This window comes from Ylistrum balloti, unplaced genomic scaffold, assembly GCF_031769215.1.
Source record: "Ylistrum balloti isolate Yb309-2 unplaced genomic scaffold, AGI_CSIRO_Ybal_v1 Utg371126, whole genome shotgun sequence".
Lineage (NCBI taxonomy): Eukaryota > Metazoa > Mollusca > Bivalvia > Pectinida > Pectinidae > Ylistrum > Ylistrum balloti.
The window spans coordinates 69,127-95,558 of NW_026782618.1; the positions used below are offsets into that span (position 1 = coordinate 69,127).

Genomic DNA, 26,432 nt, shown 5'->3' on the forward strand with positions numbered 1-26,432 from the left:
ATTGCCTTTACTTCGTCCAATGAACTTCCGCTACAACTTCCGGATAAATATGACGGGCACGTTGGATAATGCGAATCCGACGGTTTACGAGGCAACCAAGGAAAGACAGGTCACCCCTGATGAAGAAAATGACGATGTAGTGGACAAGTTTGATGACAGAGAAGTTTTCGGTAATGAAATGTAAAATAACTTCAAAAAGACAGTGCTTGATCAATATATATATACAGCCTAAATCAGTTTGCCAGACTGACTGTTACTGGCAAAAAACTGCTTAGAGTAATTATGTGTCGTTAGGACATCGGTTCCGTAGCGTTATGTATCTCGGAACAGCTATTTTGTCGAGGCGCATAACATGCATTATTAAACTGCGTGACCCGGATAATTTGTGTATCTTTTCTTTACACACATTTTTACATGTCAAACATCCTCCTAGATATTATAAAATAACCCATGAATCCATCTTCAGTTGCCAGTGTTTTGTTCTCAGTCGAGTGAATAAAAATCGACCTGGAATAATAGTCCAAACATGCACGTCTTTTTTTTTTATTGGAAAAGTGATTTTTAGAAAAAATAGCTTTATTTAGATATTTTAATGTTATAAAAAAAACTTGAATCTAATCCTTCAGAAAAAGTACACACATCAACAGAGATATCCAACATTTTTGCACCATTATTTTATTTCAATTTTTCTGTCACCAAAATGTCATCTCCATTCAGATGATGACTTTATGAAATGATGACTTAATGTAATATATGTGTAATTCTGGGTCACTTTAACCTATCTAGGAAATTTAGTTATGTCATAAGAAATCAAAATGCACCCATATGTCCAATACACATGTCAGTCATTTCATGTAAACAAAGTTGAGGTCAGATCTGTGGTTATTTTAGAAAAAGTACGGGTTTTTATTGATCATTTTAAAAATAAATCTTAAACATTTGAACTAACTAATTAATAAATGTATTTGTTGGAGGCAAGTCGTTGACATAGCGTATCTAGCAAGAAATGGTTCTTAAGGGGTCCGAAACTAATGTTCCAATGATAATACATTTGCTACTAGAATGCTGGATAACTTAAAAAGAAATACATGAAAAAAGATACATGGTTCAATAACCATTGCAACATTGTATATTTTTAATTTTACTCAAGTAAATAATTGTTTTATTTGTGTGTGTTTTTTTTTTTTTTTGTAAAAGTCATTGCATGTACTGTGGCTAAAAGCACAGGTTTTTACATTTGCACTAAATGCTCTTGTTAGCTATACACTGTCGTCATAATGTAAATTGTCAGGAAGTTAAATACAGGAATGAATTGTTCTTATGCAAATATATGCATTTTCACATTGGTTAAGTAATCCATTTCCTTGTAGATTTGATCAGAAATATTAATGATCCTGAACATCCGCTGACATTGGAGGAGCTGAATGTTGTGGAGAATTCTAAAGTGCAGGTAAGAAAACTTTACATTTCTTTCTTGTGCGATGTGAAGATATATGTGATTAATGCTTGTTTGTATTGCTCATGGTTCTGCCGTTGTTTAGCTTGTTCTCATTTTAGAATGTGACATGGCTTACTTTGATGGGCCAGAATGTACATTATTCCTGGTCTTATCTTATTTTCCTTGCTCTTTTAGAGGAATCTTTCATGTAAATCTTTCTTAAGTCTTTAATTTGCCTTAGTTTGATTAAATTTGAGTATGAGAAATGATTTTGTTGGCATTTTTCCTTAGTTGTTTATATGTATGAAACAGCAAGAGAGATACTGCTAATTGGATTGATTAAGTTAACATCACTGTATCAACAAATAATTACCGGGCTAGCATCCAGCTGGCTTTTAAAATAACAAAAACATTTAACGATCACCAGCAACAATTTTTTGCAGGTCTTTATAATTTGATATAGATATCACCTGGGTAGTACCCTGACGAGATTTTCACATCTTGATATGGTTGTAGCCAAGTGTGTTTGGCTACAGGTGAGTTTGTTTACCTGTTCACATTTTCAGCTATTATTTCGGTAGCTTTCAGGAATCTTTGACACCAATGACGTCATTTCTGTCAATCAATGGTAGTGACTGGTGTTAACGCAGTGGAAGTCTCATTTAATATTGTAGTTTTATGATCAGTTCTATTTCAGCAGTGATGGTATTCTGTGTTGGGATGTGATAAAACTGGTGATTAATCATAGATGTTTATGTGAACGTCTTAAATTCAAAATTATCTGGAAAAAATGCTAAAATTAACAGCTGAGATGAACAACAAGTAGCAAATCAATCAGGCAAACTCTTTAATGTCTGTCCAATGTGTTCATTGGAAGTCACATATTGATTTTAGCAAGTGATCACACCCTTTCATGTCATATATATCAATGTGTGAATACTTGGACACAAGAGTTTCTAAATATATACAATAAATATGTTGGTTTTACTCTTAATACTGGACAATGCGATAAATAAAACTGGCAAATAAATGTAGCTTGGTGATTTTTTGGTGACATAAAACATCATCAATTATTTTGACATATCATATGAAAATATAAGCTGAGAGTTCATTCCTTTATGTGGTACAGATAAAACTTATTGTCTTATCCAGGTGAATTCACAGCCCAATTAACTGAATAACAAATAATGTTCAGTCAAGACCAGTAATCCCCTGTGTCTGGTGAAGCGGGTTTGTACTTGGGTAGCCCAGAGCATTTCGGAGTAACAGAGATGAATGATGTGATGATAATTGCATTTAAAAACACTTCATGTTTAGGTTAAAATGACTTTATTTCTGAAATAAAATATGGAAAAAAAAAAGCGAAAAAATGGTTACCATTACTGAAGTGTGTACAGGTTGAAAATTGCAAAACAAACAAAATTATATAGAGTGACATTGTCTTCAGCTTCAACATATCAATTTTGCCAGCATCGGCCAAACCACAATACAAGTAATTGCCGAAGTCATTATTACTGGACATTATTTAGTTACTTTATGGCTCAAACTGTTATGATCTAATAACAAAGTCTACCTCTTCGTTGTTTTATGGTGCTGGACATGCTAATTTCATGTACCTAGTACACAGCCATTCATAAACACAACTAATGAAAATGTGTCTGGTCACAAATGATTGACCAATGAGAATTCTTGTTTTCAGACCAGATTTTTAAACTTCCTCTGATGTTTACAGGTAGAAATTTATACATTGTGCAATACACCAATCACTTTCTTAAGAATATATCGCTTGATTTTTCTTGTAAAATTAACTTTTTATTTTCATTGCCCTTGACCGTTAACCTTTTCATTACAAAACACAAAATGTCAGATATAGAGGCAGTGGAACTTTAAAAATGGTTTACATGTTCTTTTTTTAAAAATTTTTTTTTTGTATAAAACAGTCAAAAACAGTCAACAGATACAATAGTTAGTTTGTAAGATGGTGTGCACATGTAGTAAAATAATCATGGATTTTACTAACATCACTTTATAAATAGGAATAGCATTTATAGGAGATGTTCTTGAATTAGGTCAGCTAAGTATGTGTAAGAAGTTATGTTTGTTATAGACTAACTTCTGGTATTGCCTTCAGTATACTGGTAACATGGTGGTTTTTGTATTTATGAATGTTATTATTGGTAATTAAAAATGGTGGAATGTATATCAAGGGACATATAATACAGATATCTGTATTATACATCCCAGGTATATCTAAAAAATAAATGATGGAATGAACAAAGAGAAAATAAACAACATTGAATGTGCTGAGAACTGTATATGGTTAGTAAGAACATAAATACTTTTATTTGATAGATTTGAAAACCTTACAGTTAGTCACTCACATCATCTAAACGAAAATCATTGAAGCATGTCCATTCGCATCCTCTAAAAAACCATTGAAGCATGTTATTTGTGATGTTACAGGAAGTGAGTGATCACATTTTGACAGTAGACAGTTTAGAGGAGCGGATGTAAAGATTAACTGTTGTGTTGAATCTAACTGTCAGTGTCACTTGTATATTTGTAGGTCGATGATGAAAGCAGCCAAGTAAAGGTTGAGTTTACCCCTACTATTCCACATTGTAGTATGGCAACACTGATTGGTCTGTCTATAAGGGTCAAACTTCTCCGTGCCTTACCTACTCGATTCAAGGTAAATATATACAAGCAGTTCTCTAAATTCTGCAATGAATTTCAATGTTTTTCACATGTTTACCAAATATTAAGGCAATTACTTTTCTACTCAGCCTCTTGATCATAATTGGGCAAAAGTTGAATACTATTTCAAAATAACGAAGAGTGAATAGTTGTAATTACAAACATAGATATGATGGCCTTCTAGCTTTCCACTTGTAAGCACATAAACACCTGAACTCTGATGTTCAATCAGACACTTCTCAAATTGTCCAGGAAATATACAAGTACATTTTGAATTCACCATAAATATCTTGAAGACATTGAATCATGTGTAATCCATCGTTGTGGGTATCTGCTAACGCTAACATTTTGAACTTCTTCTCAAGTTCCACTGGTGGGATTTAGCTAAATCATGCCTGAAATAATCTTGAGATGGTCCTGACCAAGTGGTGCTATTTTTCTGTCTGTCAAAAACCTGACATGGCTGCCATTTTGAAAAACACATTTTAAAACTTCTGATTCAAGCGCCACTAGTGCCATGGAGCTGAAAATTGGTGGGGATGTTAAAGAAGGGAAACCAACAAGCTGTCAAAAGTTCAATTTGGCAGCCATGGAAGCCATTTTGAAACCTGATTCACAGCCATTGTTTCCCTGAATAAACTTTCCATTGAGACAACTTTCTCTCAAAAATCTAAAGGGCCTGTAGCATGCTTGAATGAAGGGCTAACATTTTTTATGAAACAATGTATTGCACTGTCAGGCAACATGATGGAGAAATCTGATTAGCTGAAATTATGAGAGAACACTCACATGTGCGTGCAATATGATATATCACTGTAGCAGAGTGCAATTTGATGTTAAATGGATTAAAAACAACAAGAAGATAGCAACCTAACTAACGAGCATCAAACACATTGCACAAATAAACAGAATGTTTCTCAATGAGATCATTAAAGACCATATTACTTAAACAACCTGCATCATGTGATCGGGTGTAGACCAATCAGCATCTGTTACCAAACTGAAAATGTAATAAAGGTCTTCACAGATGATTCTTAAGGTCTAAGGGCCTCTTATCAAGTATAAGGTCAATAAGATTGCTGTCTTCAGTGTCGTGTAAAGGGTAGTACTTGTGATGTTTTACTATGGCAACCAGTCTCATATTAAGCTCAGTCAATAAAAGAAAAGTCTGTATTACAACATTTCTACACTTCTAGAATACATGGTTTGACTTGTTATATACACTGTATTTTACTATAGGATATATGGGTGAAGTGACATGAAAAAATTATGATCAGAACTTGTATGTGTATGTCATGAAATGGACACAAATTTAATTTAGACAGTCTTTTATATCCTTCATGGAAAAAAATTCAACTGATATAAATCTAAATTGGCTATATCTCATTGATTCAATGATTCTTCAACACCACAATTTGAACTTTCAACCAATCAAAGCTCTGCTAGGTCACATTACATTTGTGTCATATATCACCAGAAGATAATATATGTTATTTCAGTGACAACAAGGTAGTTATTTGATAATGGGTGTTATTACACTGGTAACAGGGTAGTGATGTAATGGGTGTTATAAACTGGTAACAGGGTAGTGATGTAATGGGTGTTATTACACTGGTAACAGGGTAGTGATGTAATGGGTGTTATAAACTGGTAACAGGGTAGTGATGTAATGGGTGTTATTACACTGGTAACAGGGTAGTGATGTAATGGGTGTTATAAACTGGTAACAGGGTAGTGATGTAATGGGTGTTATAAACTGGTAACAGGGTAGTGATGTAATGGGTGTTATTACACTGATAATAGGGTAGTGATGTGATGGGTGTTATTGCACTGATAATAGGGTAGTGATGTAATGGGTGTTATTGCACTGATAATAGGGTAGTGATGTAATGGGTGTTATTGCACTGATAATAGGGTAGTGATGTAATGGGTGTTATAAACTGGTAACAGGGTAGTGATGTAATGGGTGTTATTACACTGATAATAGGGTAGTGATGTAATGGGTGTTATTGCACTGATAATAGGGTAGTGATGTAATGGGTGTTATAAACTGGTAACAGGGTAGTGATGTAATGGGTGTTATTACACTGATAATAGGGTATTGATGTAATGGGTGTTATAAACTGGTAACAGGGTAGTGATGTAATGGGTGTTATACATTGATAACAAGGTAGTTATGTAATAATGGGTGTTGTTACACTGTTAACGGGGTAATGATGTAATGGATGTTCTTACACTGATAACATGGAGTAGATGTGGTGAATCTGGTGTAACATTCATTTTGGTTATAATAATGTTGTTATTTTCTGTAGGTTGATGTTACCATTACTCCAGGGAGTCATGCATCAGAAGAGGCAGGTGAGATCTTCTTCCCCAAATAACTTTACCTATTAGTATATATAGGTTACTCACATAAAGAGAAGATATCTTTATCTATTGGGAAGTGGGAGCATATGTTGTTATCAATGTTTGTCCTGTGGTGCTTTGACCTGACCTGAATCAATGTCTTATCTTCAGAGTCTCTGAACAGATTTGCTCCATATGTACCTTAATTATGACATTCAGTTTACATTAGAGGAGATGTCTTATAGATATTTTCTAGTCAGATAAGAATATTTGGAAATCAAAAAATGTGAAAAAGTGTTCTGTCATTCTGATAATTACAGGATTGTAAACAAAACCAATAACTCATTGTAAAGTTGTTTGATTTTTTTGCAGTAAACAAGCAGCTTGCTGATAAAGAGAGAGTGACAGCAGCCTTAGAGAATAGTCACCTCTTAGAAGTGGTCAACCAGTGTTTGGCCACCAAGAGAGGTTGACCAACTGGACATGATCCCAACATTACAGAGCTGCACAGTTGGACTTTAATAGTTGTGAAAGACATCCATAATTTCACTTGTTTTCTTAATGAGATTAAGATCTCAATTGTGACTTTAACCTGCAAGTAGAACACTCAATAATCAGGTACAATAAAGGATTACCTTACTGGCATGAGATGACAAAGAACTGCCAAGTAAGAAAAGTGGTACACTTTGCTTATCTATAGGAAATCAAGCATTGATTGATCTTATGCATGATACCAGTCGTTTTGAAATGAGAGAAAGTTACAGTACATCCAGTAACACTAAAGAATACTTTAATGTTGGAGTAACACTTGGTATTAGATATTTGTTTTATAAGAGAATGAACAGGTAGGACACTCTACTGAATGAGTTAAAGGGACATTTATATTATTGGTAGGTATCAGGTTTATCTTACCCAGGTATGACACTCCTTCTTCAGTAAAGAACTTGCCCTATCTTTACCAGGGTTACGGAAATGCTTATAGAATTTTTTTTTTTTTTTTTTTAACTTTTTTTTAGTCCTTAACCAGGAGCCTTGATTTCCTTTGCCTCTAAAAGAGAACCAATTGAAAAGACCCTTACTTTCTGTAAAATCATTTTTTGTGGGTCTGAATTTCTTGGTTTTTTTTTAAAAATATGTATGTTTTTGTAGGCAATTTGTGAGTAAATCTTAATCACAAAATTAACCTGTACTATAATAAAAGTTAACTTTTATGTGTTTATCACATTGTGGACATTTCGTAGGTTAAGAACACCCACATTTACAGTCCTCGCTGAATGCTAAAAAGAATTTTTCGGTCGTTGAGTTGATTAGTAGCAGGTAGTGTCTTGTCATGCTTGTCATGCTGACAAGTGCTTTGTCATTGCATATTCCAGCTGAACCAGCTGGTCACTGTCTGATAGATCTTCTCCTTAATAAGTTACAAATTGTCTTACAAATCTGTGATAACATTGCTCAAAGGCTGTATGTGCACACACCCATTCCTCCCTCCTCCCCCCCCCCCACCCCCGCCCCACACACATGCACACACCCATCTCTGCCCCCTCCCCACACACACCATCCCCAGCCTCTCCCTACACACACACGCACACACCCATCCCCCTCCCCCCACACCCCTCCTCCACACACATATCCCTGCCCCCTCCCCACACACACCATCCCCGACCCCTCCCCCCACACACCCCCATGCAATGTGTGTAATGGGAATTCATGTGCTCAGAGTAATGTGTATGTGTAGATATCAATATATTAAATGTTTCACGATATTGAATTAGTTTTTGTGTCATGCAAAACTGAAAATGCTTTTTATGTAAATAAAACAACAATTTACAAGCCTTAATGTTGTTTCATAAAATATGACCTATTTGAACAAAATGAATCTGTGCATAAAGGTGCAGTATGTACATTTGTATCTTACATAAGTGTTTTGTAAAATGTTCTGATGAATTTGGCTCGAAATTACTTTTTATGCACCATCATAACAGAATGCCTTGTATTTAGACTTGACGTATAATGCAGCTTCTGGAACTAAATCTTATGACCAATCCTAACTTTCTGATTGGTGGAAAAAATTGAATGAGTTCACCAGATGTAGACAAAAATTTTCTTGGATTCCCAACAGCTTACATGTATACACATCTGAGTGTATTACATATGAAAGCAGAGTTAGAACATGATACAAAGTTTCAGTTACATGTATGGAAAGATACCCGAGTTAGGATTTCACTCTAACAATATCAACAGCTTTTTAACTGGCAAACATGTATACGGTTTACACAAATAACATGGGTTATCGTGAAGTGTCTTCAGACACTATTGCCTGAAATACCCAAAAGATGTCAAGACATCAAACGATATATTGTTGATATGATCATAACACATCCTTTTACAAAGATTTGTGTTGATACATGTAAAGACAGTTGAACTATGAAGAGAAAAATAATACCCAGTTGCCAACATACATATACCTACCTGGTAACCGAGCCTAGGACACGTGAACAGTGTTTATTTATTTTTATTTATTTTAACGGCTTTTACGTCCACTAATACAACTTTTTGGTCTTTCAGCGGACGAGAACAGATAGGAGAAAGAGTAGGAGGGGAAAAGTAGAATTGATGGGAGAGAGATGGATAGAGATGAGATAGAGAATCATTTGTTGTTAGTATTTTATACTCCGATATAGCCGAATTCATCACGTGACTTTTCGGAGCCTCGTTTTAGCCTGCCGTTTTGATATGATTTCTTACTATGTGTAATTATGTGACTAGTGACTAGCCAAAATTTAATTTGCCAGTCATGTTTCCATTTTAACTTTGTAAAATGACCTCTTGTTTCCCGCTATACACATGACAGAGCAAAATAAATGAATTTGAATTAGTCTGAATCTGAAGTCGCACATGCTTAGTCATTGTTTACACTCTCCGAACGATAATGATATGGATGATTGTTGTTTTTTCTGTTTAATTTTGACGTTGTTAATAAAATAGTTATGCAAACTTTAAAATATTATAATTACCAGAAAGTACACACTTTTTAAACAGACATTTAAATGTTATGATTTTTTTATCAGTTGTTGAATGAATATCTAACCATTTAGTCATTTACAACAGAGACGTATATATACGTCTCTGTTTACAAGAAAGAATTCATTCCAGTGTTGTTTTTAACACATATGCATCTAGGATAGATCAATGTCAAGTCCAGGATATTTTTCATTATTCCTCATCAGATAATATGCTTAAATTGTCCCTTAACTTATTTTATCGCTACAATCGGAGTTATATACGTGCGCCATAGTGAAGTTTCGGTGGATCGGCGTTTGTCACTTATGACGTCAAAGCGGTTTCGAATTCAAGGGCGATAACTCATGCAATACTCTTTGATGCGATTTCGACCGAGCATTTATTATTTCACCATTTTAAGATAAACGACACATATATAATATTTGCAAGTTATAAATATATTAAATTTAATAATCGGGGAACGTCATAAATAAGGAAATTTACAAAAACAAAAGCGCATTTCGTTCACATTTAAAGAGTATATTGAGAGCCATTGTTCAATAAAAAATAAATAGCCAAAGCCTATTTAGAATTTGATAAAAAAAATCCCTTTATTAGTGATGATTTTAACTTTGCCAATTCCAGTGTTTATCACTGTTAATTTCCACATCGGTAGTCTTGTTATCATCAACTGGTTAATAAATCTTTTTTTTCATATTCATGCCGCATTTAGATTGAAAGTCCGTCAGGCCTGTAAATCTCATTTATCTATTAGATAATAAACTCTTACTTTTTACTGTTAGTGGGCACAGAACGTCATGCGAGCATGCATAGTAGTAGGTTCACTTTATCTTTATAGTTTAATCAAATAAAATTAATGAGCAATCCGTCATGAAAAATGATAGTTTTAACAGACGTGGACTTCAGTAGACCACTATGAATTTGGATTCCCCAATGTACACAAATTTGAAATAACGGGAGTTGTCAGACCTCTCCCCAAAACCTTGTGTGTCTTCCCCGTCGATCTAGCGTCTCTAATTCTGCGTGGCATGGAGATCAAAAGGACATTGACGTGTTAAACAATGGGAAATACCTCCCCATACTATAACCGATCTACCCCAAACTCTGTCGTGCTCCAAAACACAAGCGTCTGCAAGACGCTTTCCTCGACGCCGGTACACACATCGACGGCTACATGATCGAAATAACTTGAATCGAGATTCATCTGTGAAGATCATGGACCTTCTACGTCTGGGCACATGCGCCGTCAACCATCGCATAGGACGTGCTCGATGTTGAGGTGTCGGCAACAGACCAACGTACTGACGACGTGGGCGGAAATTTGCCTCTCGCTTTCTATTTCTCACAGATTTTGGGGTGGATTTGACGGTTTCCATTACCTATACGGATGACTTCTTTAATATTTATTGAGGGATTAGGTAAAATGCCTTGATATTCCTCTTACTTTTTATGTCTATATATTTACATTCTGATATTTATTTCTCTTAATGAATCTACCAACTAAAAATGACAAACATTAGACACCGAAAACACGATAAATACAGCCATACACGTGAAACGATCAGCTGATCTCGCATACAAGATAATCCGCTATATGAATACGCCAACAACTTTTTTATAGAAAGAGTAAGCTCCCTTTGTGAAACATCACCAAAAGTGATTAAATCTAACCCTCCGTTAAGAAGTAAATAACATTAAATGTCCAAATAACCATCGATCTAGAACTAGGAAGTCGTCCTACTTTTAAATATCTCGCATTGCAAAGTAAAATATAAACATAACCACTTTTGTGATTTTATTCTCTACGGGACAGTAAGAACGTTAACTAAACTTGAAAAAAGTGGTCCCGAATAGGTTGGTGCAAAGTTTACCATTAAAAGTTGTCAAAGTCTACAATAGGAAGTGAAAAGGAAGCAAAGCTGTAGCGTATTAGATTGTCATTTACCTAACCAACGGAGAAATCAACCGGATGTTCACTTACACCACAATCGGCAATAATTGACCTAACACCAGTGTACCTGGCAGCTAGGCTTGTTATGGATTTGTAGCGTTGCTGAAACAGACCATCTGTATCTGTATTGTTACGTCATATAGATTCCAAACTGGACTATGATATGACTTTGATAATATTTTGGACATGGGATATTTGATTTTTAGACAAACTGTTTTAAGAAGAGGATAAGATCTTGATGAGTTCTGGATATGCAAAGTTTTTTTCGGTACAAAAACACGCATTTTCGTCGTATGATACTTGAGACACGCTGTATATCTTTACTCTATGGCTAAATATTTGTAATAACTAGAAAAATGTGTCCGATATCTTTTAATCTAAATCATTTTGACACAAGGCAGATCATAAATACTCATTTCAAAGATGAGTTCGGTCAGGCCAACCATGACCGGATTAAACTGGTATATGTCAGGTAGGGGCGTTGTGCTGCTATGGTAACATGTGTTTAAAAAAGATAGTTCCGGCATCTCATTGTTCCTTTTCTTTCATGTTTTGTTCCATCCTCATGTCATAAACATGATTTGTCACGGAATAGTGTGTCTATGTACATCGACACGTGTTAGAATTCCCCATTTAAAGTTAAGAAAAAAATACATCTGCATGTTGTGGATGGAATATTTTAAAATTCGTGTCATTTTGCATCGGCTAGATCATCCAGCTGTTAAGTTAATCCAGCTTTCCTTTAAATATATATTTTTTTCTTTATTAAAATATATCAGATGATTTTTTTTCATATTCATATTTGTTTTCCAAGGTTGATGGAACGCACCATGGCATAGCCACTGCTATTCATTGAAGGAGTTGCGTTTCTTTATCCTTTCATCGTATTTCATTGATAGAAGTTATGCAAGCAATATTTTGGGGAATAGCGAATCTGAAGCAGTGAATAACGATTAAGCATCGGATTGGAGGTTTGAAACATAAATCCGGATTTGAATTTGATCACCTGGCCGAATTTCTCGTTCCGAAATTTTCATTTTACATGGCCGAACACGCATTTTTTACACGTTCATGCCTCACTTGTATAAAACATCTCAACTTGAGATTTCCTCAAGTCAAGATTTTCCTCAGCAGATATCCCTCAAAAACGGCATGTATAACATTTTCTCAAGGAACAGGAGGAAGGCATCGGCTAGGATGTCCTGAAATTCCTTGAGGAATTTTCATACAAGATATTTTCAAGGAGATATCAGCTGAGGAAAATCTCGACTTGAGGAAATCTCAAGTTGAGATGTTTTATACAAGTGGGGCCTGGACATACAACCCCTTAATTACAGCATTATTTTCTTTTGTTAAAATTTTGTGTCGAATACAGTCGATTTCGGGAAACTTTCATCAGTTTTACTAATACTTTCGTGTGTAGTATATATATACCTCTGATTCTATGGCCTTCTGGTTAATTATCGATTTGTGTGTACTGCCTCCTGAAGAGTATTTTCTTGTCAGCCATTTCATAGTTCTATACGAGGAGATTTGATGTTGCAACGCCTTATCGAGTAAATGACATATTTTGTTTTCCTGCGTGGTTTTGTTGGATTTTTATGATTAAAAATTATTCAATAAAGCAGTTAGAAATAAAAGATTACAAACGACATATTTGTGTGGGATGATATTTTATTTCATTATCATGGCAGATGGTGGAAAGGTTATATAAACAATGATCGATCCCTGATGTGAAGTGAATGACGTCATCAAAGGTATATATATATTATATATATATATTTATATATATATATACATGCTTCTAGATTTATTTCCTTTCATTGTCGTTTGAGCTGTGGAGTGTGTCCTTTTGTTAACATAAATATAACTTACATATATTGGGTAAGTACATAATTTCTGACTACGATAGCAGTGAAATATTGTGTGATTTTACTGAATTCTTGTTTAAACGCGTTTACATACTTTATAGAAAAAAATTGAATGTTACATACAATATATGTTTACTGTAAGTTAGTATATGTTCACTGTAACATTGTATATGTTCACTGTAACATTGTCTATATTCACTGTAACATTGTATATGTTTACTGTAACATTATGTCCACTGTAACATTGTATATGTTCACTGTAACACTGTATATGTTCACTGTAACATTGTATATGTTCACTGTAATGTATATGTTCATTGTAAGTTAGTATCTGTTCTCTGTAACATTGTATATGTTCACTGTAACATTGTCTATATTCACTGTAACATTGTATATGTTTACTGTAACATTGTATATGTTCACTGTAACATTGTATATATTCACTGTAACATTGTCTATGTTCACTGTAACATTGTCTATGTTCACTTTAACATTGTATATATTCACTGTAACATTGTCTATGTTCACTGTAAGTTTGTATATGTTCACTGTAACATTGTATATATTCACTGTAACATTGTATATATTCACTGTAACATTGTATATGTTCACTGTAACATTGTATATATTCACTGTAACATTGTATATATTCACTGTAACATTGTATATGTTCACTGTAACATTGTATATATTCACTGTAACATTGTATATATTCACTGTAACATTGTATATATTCACTGTAACATTGTATATGTTCACTGTAACATTGTCCATATATGTTCACTAATAGTTATACATTATTATCATTCATTATTGAGGAAACAATTTCCCTCTATCGCCTCCTTATTTTCAACAAGCCATGCGTTAGAAGGACGAAACATCAGCATGGTACAGTTTGTGATTTTGTTTTACTGTACTCCTAAAGGATATTGAAAGGGACTTTTTTAATTTGTAACAAATAATCCTTTTATGATATTTTATTTAGAGAATCATACAGTACAATAAAAACGCAATTTACACTCTTCCTTTTATATACATTCATATAAGGTATTTGCATGTTTTTACGGATCGACATATAGTTACATATTGATAAAGAAAAAAATTACTTTAAATTAAGTGCAGGTAATAGGTTTTACTCGTGTGTCTTTCTTCAATTATCTACATAACAACGAGTTGTATTGATATGTTATATAAAGCTTTATAATGTAGTTAATTGTCATTCGTCATTCTCATTATTTTTCATTGAACGAAACTGTACAGCAACCGTAAAACAGTGCAACTTGAACAAACACATGCGTAAAAATCTCTATTTCTACTACAGGACTTCAAACACATGCATCCTTTTACACGTTTTATTTCTTTCGATAGAACATATTAGGGGTGGGGGTAGGGGGTAAGGGGCTTCAGTATTTGTAAACTTCGGCATCAACAGCAATGATTTTACAATGCTTTGTTTTTATTTTATTTCTATAGCTTTTCGACAACAGAGAAGAAATGGTTGAACGAGAGCAGAATACCCTCATTCGGGAAATTTTATTCAGGATCCAAGAGATGAATCAAGAAGAACGCAACCTTCTTATATCCAGCCTTAACTTGACTAGTGAGGACCAACTTCTCAACTTTTTCAGCGATCCCATAATACCACTAGAAGAATTTACAGCCTTCCGTGTTCACAAGTATTTACTTCTCTATGTCCCGCCAGTTATGATCTTCATTGGTACCATCGGCAACATCTTGTCCTTGGCAGTCTTTCGTGCTTACAGTGGCAAAGTATCAACATATACCTACTTGGGGGCGCTGGCTATCATGGATTTTCTTGTAATCTACATAGGCTTGTTGCGGCTTTGGATTGCTCAGTTATCTGACTTTGATATTAAGGACCAAAGTAACTGGACTTGTAAGATGGTAAATTTCCTGGGTTATGTGTGCAGCGATTCGTCCGTATGGATCATAGTAGCAGTTACAGTAGAACGGTACATCGCAGTTTGCTATCCTCTAAAGGCCTCTAATCAGTGTCGAATCAGAAAAGCAAGATTTGTAATTTTTGTGCAAATCTTAGGACTTTGTATAATAAATTTACATTTTCTTTGGACATTAGAGTTAAATGTTGTCATATCAGACTCGACGGAACAAGTCTGCGATGCCAATCCTAGGTTTTCAAAGTTAGTCAACACGATATGGCCCTGGATTGACGCTGGGATATATTCATTTTTACCGATCTCCATTTTATCGGTTCTCAATGGATTCATCATTCAAAAAGTTTACATTGCTAAAAAAAACAGAAAACAACTGCTTACTACGAACATGAACACATGTCGAAGAAGCAAAGAAAGTTTTTCAAGTGGTGAATATCAGACAGAGATAGCAAGCAAGAGACTTACAGCGATGCTTCTGATGGTATCCTTTACATTTTTTCTAACGACTCTTCCGATGAATATCATTCTCATCATGACTAAGTCATGGAATGAACAGACCCAGCAGCAAAAAGCAGCGTTTTACCTGGCAAAGACAGTATCAGAATTGTTAATGTATCTGAATCATACAATCAATTTCTTCCTTTATTGTATTTCCGGTCGGAAATTTCGGCGTCAAATGTGTTCTCTTTTGTCGCGTTGTTTTGTTAGAAATCAAAATTATGATACTACTGCAACAGAAGTGAGAAGTATGACCAGATCTAAAAGTAGCCTTTCGAACTTAGAACGATTTGTATAACGTCACATCTTTCCAGAAAAAAACGTACAAGAGTTATTTTTACTTGGTTCGGCATAAAGTTCTGTCCGGTAAGTCTGGTTGCGTGTCCTTTCTATAGTGAATTTCGCACACTGATATGATATCTGACATCTATAAATGAATGACATTTTTTGTTACACTGCCAAATAACTTTAAATTTTCGACAAGCATGACTATATACGAGTGTTCCGCTCCGGTATTTAGTATCGCCTTTTGGAATTGGTATATTTTTATCAGCTTTCCTCGCCACTTGCAGGTGTTGTCTGCAAACGAACAAGTGCCTATTGTCCAACGTCTGGGACGTTCTATTCCACATAAGACGGTAACTGCAATGAATTAGTATCTAGGATGTCTTAAAAGTCATCCATGCTAAAGAGAAAAATTCACAATAGGGACATTCAAATCGACACGCAAAGAGTTTAGTGGAAAGCTGTCCATTTTCGTCTTGGGTGCGGTCGAAAGTGAAAATTTTCAGCTATATGAAAACACGTGATTTTAGCGACTCCTGCATGGGCATTCACGTAATGTTTAATATGATTTACATCATTGATATATCAATATCAATGGAAAGATAAACATGTTTTCTGTTAACTTGCATATGTGTCAGGACAAATAAATGTTGTAGACTGACTCTTTACCCTTACTTCACTTCCAGGCATATTTCGCATTGGCCGCCATTATGGCATCCTCCCTAGACTGGTCCCAAAATAATACCTTTCACAAGATGGACGACAATAGTGGGTTAACAAGGAAAATACACATGGATTCTGTAGTGACATTGTAAAATATACTGGAAACTGTAAGGCATCATCTCGTGTGGCTCTATCGCGGGTGTAATGTGTATTGTTACTTATGATAGATATTGCTGATTTACTGATCATCTGACATTTATCTATTGGGATCAATTGTTTGCGACACTGAAGAATGTACAGGGTTGATGCGGAGTTTTGAGGAAGCGGTATAGTTCTGTTTATTTCCCGGTGTTTTCTCTCCTTTGAAAGTTTTAGCGCTATTAACACTATTATCTTCAGTGATTATTCTTCTATTCCGAGACAGATTTTTGTGTTCAGACATTCATTAATTTATGCTATTGTTGTTATGTTTTTGAGTAACATTGATGTTATTTTAAGTATCTAATAAAGATGTTGAAATAAAAATAGAATGGCTTGTTCTTAGATTTGATATGACTTTATATAATCACTAATGCGACATAATTATATGATTATTAATCCAATAAAAAAAAAATAGGTCAACACATTTATCGACCCCAGAGAAGTAATGTCAACCAAGTTTTTTTTCACCTAAAAGGTACAATGGAATGTTGCCCACGCACCAAATTAAATAAAAGTGGATGGTATTTGTAGTACTCTGAGTGACTACCAATGAAATAGGATTACAAAGTTAAAAAGGTCCTTAAGGCCTGTTCTACGACCCATTTAGTTTCGTAATCATAGAAGTATGACAGGGTTCAGTTTTTCATCTGAAAAAGTATAAAAACCACAGCGTACATTACCAAATGATATACGTTTTGATTAACAAGCATCAGTTTGACAACATAGTGGTAAATATGTGTCAAAATACAATTTTCAAAGAATTAAAGCATGTACTTTCAGTTCGAGTGCACCAAAACTCTTTATATGCTATTTGGCCATTTATGTAAAGAATATTTGGTGAAATTTTCAGTAAAATCGAGAACCGATAAAGGTGTCATTTAAAAGCAAAAACCAAATTTTGTTGGGGTTCGACAGGGGTCCGTGTTTTCATCAAAAATCTGTTAAAACAATGGTATACATAGTCATAGGATAGCAGTTTTGAATATGTAAATTCTGCTGCAAGTTTCCATGTAAATAATGTCATTAGTTTCTCAAATAAGAAAAGTTTTTTTGAAAGAAAAAAATCTTTTTCTGTTTTCAGAGCATCAAATATTTTATCAAACTGTTTGGGTCATTATCTGAAGTGTATATAATGTGAAAATCGCAGGGAAAATGAGAACCAGTAAAATTGCCTTTTTTAAAAAGGCTCGAGCAAAATTACTATAAACTTCTAGTATTTTTCGCCATATGTAGATACATGAAAATAACCTACAACCGCATAAATGATTAATCATTATAACTATTTATAGTCTTACTGGTCCTTCTTGTATAACACCACGTTGAGTGACAAAGTTACCCTTGCATAATGACAAATACTTGCTACATGAGAATTTTAAATAAAAACTATTTATATACCTAAAATAAAAATACCAGCCTAAAGTGCATAAAATTCTGTTATTTTGATACCACATATGTTATATTGGCATAAAAAATGTAAGCATATTGATAACTTTTATTTAAAGCAAAATTTTTACAAAATAAAGAATATATCAAAGTTTGTCAAGTTCATTTTGTATAGTTGCAATCTCAGTCTATATTTCATGCTGTCTATTGAATGAATTTTAAGTGATTTCAAAACCGGCAAAATAGACATGTAGCAATTTAAACAGGCTTTTTGCTTAATTTGCCATAATCATGAAGATTTAATTTTCGTTGTTTTTTGTGCCAAATACTGCTATATTTTCCAGTTTTGTGTAGTACCAAAACACAATGAGTATTTTGTAATTGTTTCAAAATTAAATTCAGTGGATATAACTTAAGATAGTGTTTTCTGCACTAAAATCTATCCTCTAAAGAACAACTGACAGTTTAGTTTGTATTATAAAAACTGAACAATGATTAAATAATCAGTATTACTGATAACATGTTATCGTCATTCCACTTTTCTTCGTTTATCACTTAACATAACAATAACGAATATAAATTAGTTAAATATTGAATTTATAATTAATAAATGAGGCTAGAAATGATAACCTTATCGGACACCTGAATGTGCAAGTATGTTAATTTCCTGAAACATATAAAGGTATTACTATAAAGTATCTATAGACAATTACATAGACAAAGTTACACTTATGTCAGACATTCTGTATTAATTTTCAAATTACTGCAAATCTCCCATCAAGTTTACTGATAATCATGTCAGACGTGTGCATAGATCGTGGTTGCAAAATCAGGTTGAAAGATTTATCTCAAGGAGCCCGAGCTCAAGTAAGGCATGTATATTTACCCCCAGTATAACTGGCTGCACCAGCTGCTGACTGCTGAGATCATTAGCATAACAGTATGTGTCTCACACATTTCATAGTGTCTAAAAAACCTTGAGTCAGACCATTGTGCCCCGTTTCCTTGGCCCAAGACACATTACCCGCAAGGACGCTAAGTGCCACAACACTGCCTTTACACGATGTTTCTACGGGACAAAGTAACTGTAACCCTTGATGGTACCTGTATTTATGCCCAAAAAAGTGCTGATCACCCTCTTCAAAGATCCCCATGCTGTGGGCAAAAGAGGCGCAACTATGTCAAATTCATGAGCATTGTCTTTCCAGATGGTTTTGTTTTGTACTAGACACTATTGGGCCTTTTTATGGCAATGAAAATGATGCAAATATCTTGACAAAAATTCTTGGAACAGTTGAGAACCTGACCTTGTGGCTTAGTGGAGATGACAATGTGATTGTTGACCGGGGATTTAGGAATGTGTTGGAGCTGCTGCGAGGTTCAGGGTTTTCTGTGCACATGCCTTCCTAACTTCTGTCAGATAAGACACAGCATGATAAACTTACTGCCAAGGAGGACCGCCAGTTTACTAATTCCAGATGGTTTGTGGAGAGCTACCATGGTCGACTGAAACAGCGGAAACTGTTGAGAGAGCAACTCAGCTCAAACTATTTCCTTAGTGTTATAGAGGAACTGGTTAAAATTATTGCTTCTTGAATGCTGTACGTGGACCAATTTATGTGTCCACACCAGAGAGGGACTTGAGGGGACCGTCGCCTTGCTGAGTGAATGCAATCCCATTTGGCTCTACCCAACACCTTGGCCTTAAGGGTTGCAGATGAACCTGACCTTTCTAGGTACAACGAGGCCAACTTGGTGAAACTTGGTGCATGTTCAATAGCGTTTCCAGTACTGGATATGGAATATTTAGAAACAGTAACCAATGGATCATACCATTTGAAATAGCACCCAGATATATTGCTGAGCATCTGACTCCTACTGGAGAATTTGAAGTTTGGGTCTATCAGCATGATGAAAATCTTCTCCGAGGCCAAATCCATTCAAGACACAAAGCACAGTCTAAATACAATGTTTAGATTGCGTTAGACAGACATGATAAATATGACCCTGTCAAAGATTACTACTGTGTCTGTCCAGTGGGCAAGCGAACCGTTGGAATGTGCATTTTGTATTTATTGGGCCATGTTCAGCATCAAAATCAAACTAACCCAGTCCATGCAACACTCAAATTCAAACAAGCAATCACTTGCGCAGTTCTGCTATACTAAAACGCAATGTAATGTGCTACAATCTGCAACTGTTCTATCTCTTATTAGCTTCTCAAAGTTCTACAAATTATGGATCGGAACCGACAAAGACAAAACCCGTCACTATTACTGTACATAATCTATCTAATAAGGTCACTTTAATGTCCTTCATCAAAAGATTTGTATAAAGATGCTAACTTAATCTTCAAATTTTGAAACTTGCACAAAGACGTCTTTATTTTCACAAATTTCATTTATGTGACCTTGACCAAAGGTCAAGTTCAGAAATGTTAACCAAACTGATACAAATTTACATGAACAACCACCTTGTCACATAGTAAAACCTACAGACTTTTGGTTATTAAGCTGTTACTATTTAAAAAAAAAAAAAAAAAAAAATCAGTGTTCATTGGATTTTTTAGCAAATGTGTAAAATGACAAATTTACCGGCTTTCATTTAGGAAGTATGAACGTTGATGTGTCCAAAACAGTACTTTTCCCAAAAGTGATGGCTTTTTATATGATTTTTGGCTGCATTTTTCAACATAAAAGAAACGTTTCTCCTGAAATAGTGTGATATGTGGTATCAAAATATTGGTTGGTACAATGTGCACACATTAATGACATAATTTTATTGGAATTGCCTCATAATAATACACCAAAAGGAATTACATAACAACTACTTTAACATCCACCAAGGTGTTAGTCAAGGAGCTCCCATTTTATAAGAAATCAATTCCGAGACTAACTTTTCCGTATTTAAGCTTCTGATTCCCATATCTGTTAATGGTTATCATATTTTGAAATTCGAAGTGGGGGCCGATGCTAATGTTAAATTACCATATATGTTGACCCCAACGTTCAGGGTCAAAAGATTACAGTAGCAATTTAGAGGCATCTAAACGATCCTTGTAACATAATTATCTTATATTAACACCATTTCATCTAAAGCTAGCTTTTGATTGTCAATAATGATAATTTATTAATAAATGAGTTAATTGGGAATGCTTTACAATTTTACAATGACATGGTTTTATAAACACAACCCGAAGCAAATTAAAGTTTGACGTTTCGATGTTTTCAATGTTGCCCTCATCAGACAAATAACTGGCGTAGAACGCATTAGCACTAAAGTGTGAAATATACGAGACGGTACCGATGAATACAACTTTTTCGGCTGAAATGTACACAATGGTAGAAAGTAGTGTGACGAGATGGTAAAAGGGCTATAAAAAATACTTATGATGGTAACAATGTACTGTGGTTGATTCGGCTACGTTTTGTTTATCTCTGGTCCCATCCTCCCGTTTCAACCTTTGTTCTCTGAACAGCACCGACCTTGAGTGTGTGTAGGACATGTTGAATCAATGCGTTCGTACCCAACTGAATCCACCAGCCACACTACCTGCTCTGCGTGGGCTTCTGAAAACAGCAGCAGAAAATCCCCTGTGACACAAAGAACTGTATTATAATCTCTCTCTATGCCGAATTTGAGCGACAGCAAATGCAAACGGAGGTTATCCTCGATATGGAAGAAGGAAAAAAAATTGTTTATCTCCTATTCAATTTTCTTGTCAATTTTATTACGTCTAAAGATTAATTCAATGAATTATACAATAGATCAACACCATTGCCTATGCGATTCCTTAAACATTTTTCATTCTGAAAGAAATATCAGAAATGTAAAAAAGTGAAGGAAATGCGTGTTCACATTCATCTAATTCCATGATATGCTTATCAATTATTGATCTATTTATGCTAGCTCCTGAAGAGCATTTTCTTGTCTGACATTTCGTGGAACTATTCAAGGAGATTTGTTATTACAAAGCGATAATGATTAAAAATATCTTATGAATATTTTTATATATTTATCTCCGGTAAAGCAATTCCAATTAAACTATGATATATTTGTACGATATGACATTTCATTCCATTATCACGACAGATGGTGAATACTCGCAGGAGGTAACGACTGATTGAAAAGTTATATATACACTATTATAATTCATTTTTTTCCTATCCTTCCCTGAGGCAAAGGGAGATCCCGACAGGACAATATCTACCATGGATACTGAATGTTATTTCATCTAAAAACGTATAAATAAAACAGAAGACCATGAAAATGTTAAGAGGAATGCAGAGAGTCCTAGTGAATAGAACTGCAAGCTTCTAATTAAAAGGAGGGTTATCTTTATTTTCAATTGTTTACGCAGCGAATAGAATTTACCTTTTACTGAACAATACTTTATTTTCATTATTCGTTCCTGTACATATTTCACACTCAAGTTCATATTTGGCTTGTCTTGAGTATTAAACTTCTATTAACCTATGATCCACAGAACTAAAACATGTAACGGATAACAATAGCTAACATTACTACCTTTTGAGGTCCTTTTATAGCTGATGACCTCGCAGTCAATTTCGTCATGGTTATTTTTCGCAACGGGTGTGAAAAACACTGTTTGTGGAAAACGGTGTCCTCTGCACAGATGGTATAATATACAATACAAGTTTAGAATAAGATACATGTATTAATGTTTTTTCGCCCTTTTTGAAGCCTATTAGGCGACTGAGAGATATCAAAATCGGATGGAAGAAATGTTTAAATCTAGATGGGGAGCCCCCCTCCCCATCCCCGCCAATGATAAAATTTTATTAAAACTTAACTCGAATACACTGATAACTCTGATAAGTTTTTTTCACGATCCCTTATTTGGCTCTACCGTATCTAATTTTTTAAAAGCTGTTCGGTTGTACAAACTAAAAACTGTACAATAAGATCTAACGCACCAGTGGGAAAAAGTAGGGTAAAACTACCAGTTACTTTTTTAGCCTAGAGAATAGGAATTTTTAATTCCTAAATTATCCCTGAAATTCCAAAAGATGATATTTTGGAGAATGTTAAAACGTTCTATGAAAAACTTATATAAAGAGAATTAAAATTTAAATGACATTGATCTTGAAACATATTTGAATTTTAATGATACTCCTTAACTTACACAGTCTCTAGAAGGTGAGATCACTCTCAAAGAAGCAAGAAATTTCTTCAAAATATGATGAATTTGGCTCGAAATTACTTTTTATGCACCATCATAACAGAATGCCTTGCTTTTAGACTTGACGTATAATGCAGCTTCTGGAACTAAATCTTATGACCAATCCTAACTTTCTGATTGGTGGAAAAAATTGAATGAGTTCACCAGATGTAGACAAAAATTTTCTTGGATTCCCAACAGCTTACATGTATACACATCTGAGTGTATTACATATGAAAGCAGAGTTAGAACATGATACAAAGTTTCAGTTACATGTATGGAAAGATACCCGAGTTAGGATTTCACTCTAACAATATCAACAGCTTTTTAACTGGCAAACATGTATACGGTTTACACAAATAACATGGGTTATCGTGAAGTGTCTTCAGACACTATTGCCTGAAATACCAGAGAAGAAATGGTTGAACGAGAGCAGAATACCCTCATTCGGGAAATTTTATTCAGGATCCAAGAGATGAATCAAGAAGAACGCAACCTTCTTATATCCAGCCTTAACTTGACTAGTGAGGACCAACTTCTCAACTTTTTCAGCGATCCCATAATACCACTAGAAGAATTTACAGCCTTCCGTGTTCACAAGTATTTACTTCTCTATGTCCCGCCAGTTATGATCTTCATTGGTACTATCGGCAACATCTTGTCCTTGGCAGTCTTTCGTGCTTACCGTGGCAAAGTATCAACATATACCTACTTGGGGGCGCTGGCTATCATGGATTTTCTTGTAATCTACATAGGCTTGTTGCGGCTTTGGATTGCTCAGTTATCTGACTTTGATATTAAGGACCAAAGTAACTGGACTTGTAAGATGGTAAATTTCCTGGGTTATGTGTGCAGCGATTCGTCCGTATGGATCATAGTAGCAGTTACAGTAGAACGGTACATCGCAGTTTGCTATCCTCTAAAGGCCTCTAATCAGTGTCGAATCAGAAAAGCAAGATTTGTAGTTTTTGTGCAAATCTTAGGACTTTGTATAATAAATTTACATTTTCTTTGGACATTAGAGTTAAATGTTGTCATATCAGACTCGACGGAACAAGTCTGCGATGCCAATCCTAGGTTTTCAAAGTTAGTCAACACGATATGGCCCTGGATTGACGCTGGGATATATTCATTTTTACCGATCTCCATTTTATCGGTTCTCAATGGATTCATCATTCAAAAAGTTTACATTGCTAAAAAAAACAGAAAACATCTGCTTACTACGAACACGAAGACATGTCGAAGAAACAAAGAAAGTTTTTCAAGTGGTGAATATCAGACAGAGATAGCAAGCAAGAGACTTACAACGATGCTTCTGATGGTATCCTTTACATTTTTTCTAACGACTCTCCCGATGAATATCATTCTCATCATGACTAAGTCATGGAATGAACAGACCCAGCAGCAAAAAGCAGCGTTTTACCTGGCAAAGACAGTATCAGAATTGTTAATGTATCTCAACCATACAATCAACTTCTTCCTTTATTGTATTTCCGGTCGGAAATTTCGGCGTCAAATGTGTTCTCTTTTGTCGCGTTGTTTTGTTAGAAATCAAAATTATGATACTACTGCAACAGAAGTGAGAAGTATGACCAGATCTAAAAGTAGCCTTTCGAACTTAGAACGATTTGTATAACGTCACATCTTTCCAGAAAAAAACGTACAAGAGTTATTTTTACTTGGTTCGGCATAAAGTTCTGTCCGGTAAGTCTGGTTGCGTGTCCTTTCTATAGTGAATTTCGCACACTGATATGATATCTGACATCTATAAATGAATGACATTTTTTGTTACACTGCCAAATAACTTTAAATTTTCGACAAGCATGACTATATACGAGTGTTCCGCTCCGGTATTTAGTATCGCCTTTTGGAATTGGTATATTTTTATCAGCTTTCCTCGCCACTTGCAGGTGTTGTCTGCAAACGAACAAGTGCCTATTGTCCAACGTCTGGGACGTTCTATTCCACATAAGACGGTAACTGCAATGAATTAGTATCTAGGATGTCTTAAAAGTCATCCATGCTAAAGAGAAAAATTCACAATAGGGACATTCAAATCGACACGCAAAGAGTTTAGTGGAAAGCTGTCCATTTTCGTCTTGGGTGCGGTCGAAAGTGAAAATTTTCAGCTATATGAAAACACGTGATTTTAGCGACTCCTGCATGGGCATTCACGTAATGTTTAATATGATTTACATCATTGATATATCAATATCAATGGAAAGATAAACATGTTTTCTGTTAACTTGCATATGTGTCAGGACAAATAAATGTTGTAGACTGACTCTTTACCCTTACTTCACTTCCAGGCATATTTCGCATTGGCCGCCATTATGGCATCCTCCCTAGACTGGTCCCAAAATAATACCTTTCACAAGATGGACGACAATAGTGGGTTAACAAGGAAAATACACATGGATTCTGTAGTGACATTGTAAAATATACTGGAAACTGTAAGGCATCATCTCGTGTGGCTCTATCGCGGGTGTAATGTGTATTGTTACTTATGATAGATATTGCTGATTTACTGATCATCTGACATTTATCTATTGGGATCAATTGTTTGCGACACTGAAGAATGTACAGGGTTGATGCGGAGTTTTGAGGAAGCGGTATAGTTCTGTTTATTTCCCGGTGTTTTCTCTCCTTTGAAAGTTTTAGCGCTATTAACACTATTATCTTCAGTGATTATTCTTCTATTCCGAGACAGATTTTTGTGTTCAGACATTCATTAATTTATGCTATTGTTGTTATGTTTTTGAGTAACATTGATGTTATTTTAAGTATCTAATAAAGATGTTGAAATAAAAATAGAATGGCTTGTTCTTAGATTTGATATGACTTTATATAATCACTAATGCGACATAATTATATGATTATTAATCCAATAAAAAAAAAATAGGTCAACACATTTATCGACCCCAGAGAAGTAATGTCAACCAAGTTTTTTTTCACCTAAAAGGTACAATGGAATGTTGCC

General features: G+C 34.8%; 3 protein-coding genes across 3 annotated transcripts; all 3 read left to right on the forward strand.

The window, feature by feature from the left end:
• The first annotated feature begins 32 nt into the window (after positions 1–32).
• LOC132560879 (cytosolic iron-sulfur assembly component 2B-like) lies at positions 33–8,318 on the forward strand. The gene is made up of 5 exons (XM_060225581.1): positions 33–170; positions 1,371–1,450; positions 4,005–4,130; positions 6,448–6,493; positions 6,854–8,318. Exons 1-5 carry the CDS (start codon positions 50–52, stop codon positions 6,952–6,954), a joined length of 474 nt encoding a protein of 157 aa, XP_060081564.1. The 5' UTR covers positions 33–49; the 3' UTR covers positions 6,955–8,318.
• Positions 8,319–14,818: 6,500 nt separating this feature from the next.
• LOC132560881 (probable G-protein coupled receptor 139) lies at positions 14,819–16,036 on the forward strand. Its single transcript, XM_060225583.1, has one exon. The coding sequence runs from the start codon at positions 14,819–14,821 to the stop codon at positions 16,034–16,036; it is 1,218 nt and encodes a 405-aa protein (XP_060081566.1).
• Positions 16,037–23,870: 7,834 nt separating this feature from the next.
• On the forward strand, positions 23,871–25,088 carry LOC132560882 (probable G-protein coupled receptor 139). Its single transcript, XM_060225584.1, has one exon. It carries the CDS (start codon positions 23,871–23,873, stop codon positions 25,086–25,088), a length of 1,218 nt encoding a protein of 405 aa, XP_060081567.1.
• The last annotated feature ends 1,344 nt before the right edge of the window (positions 25,089–26,432 follow it).

What these genes read in the sequence shown, in the direction of transcription:
- LOC132560879 (XM_060225581.1), top strand. Translation starts at nt 50, where the DNA reads ATGACGGGCACGTTGGATAATGCGAATCCGACGGTTTACGAGGCAACC. An exon ending in TGATGACAGAGAAGTTTTCG is followed by an intron (nt 171 to 1,370) that starts GTAATGAAATGT and finishes ATTTCCTTGTAG; the next exon opens with ATTTGATCAGAAATATTAAT. An exon ending in TGGAGAATTCTAAAGTGCAG is followed by an intron (nt 1,451 to 4,004) that starts GTAAGAAAACTT and finishes GTATATTTGTAG; the next exon opens with GTCGATGATGAAAGCAGCCA.
- LOC132560881 (XM_060225583.1), top strand. Translation starts at nt 14,819, where the DNA reads ATGGTTGAACGAGAGCAGAATACCCTCATTCGGGAAATTTTATTCAGG.
- LOC132560882 (XM_060225584.1), top strand. Translation starts at nt 23,871, where the DNA reads ATGGTTGAACGAGAGCAGAATACCCTCATTCGGGAAATTTTATTCAGG.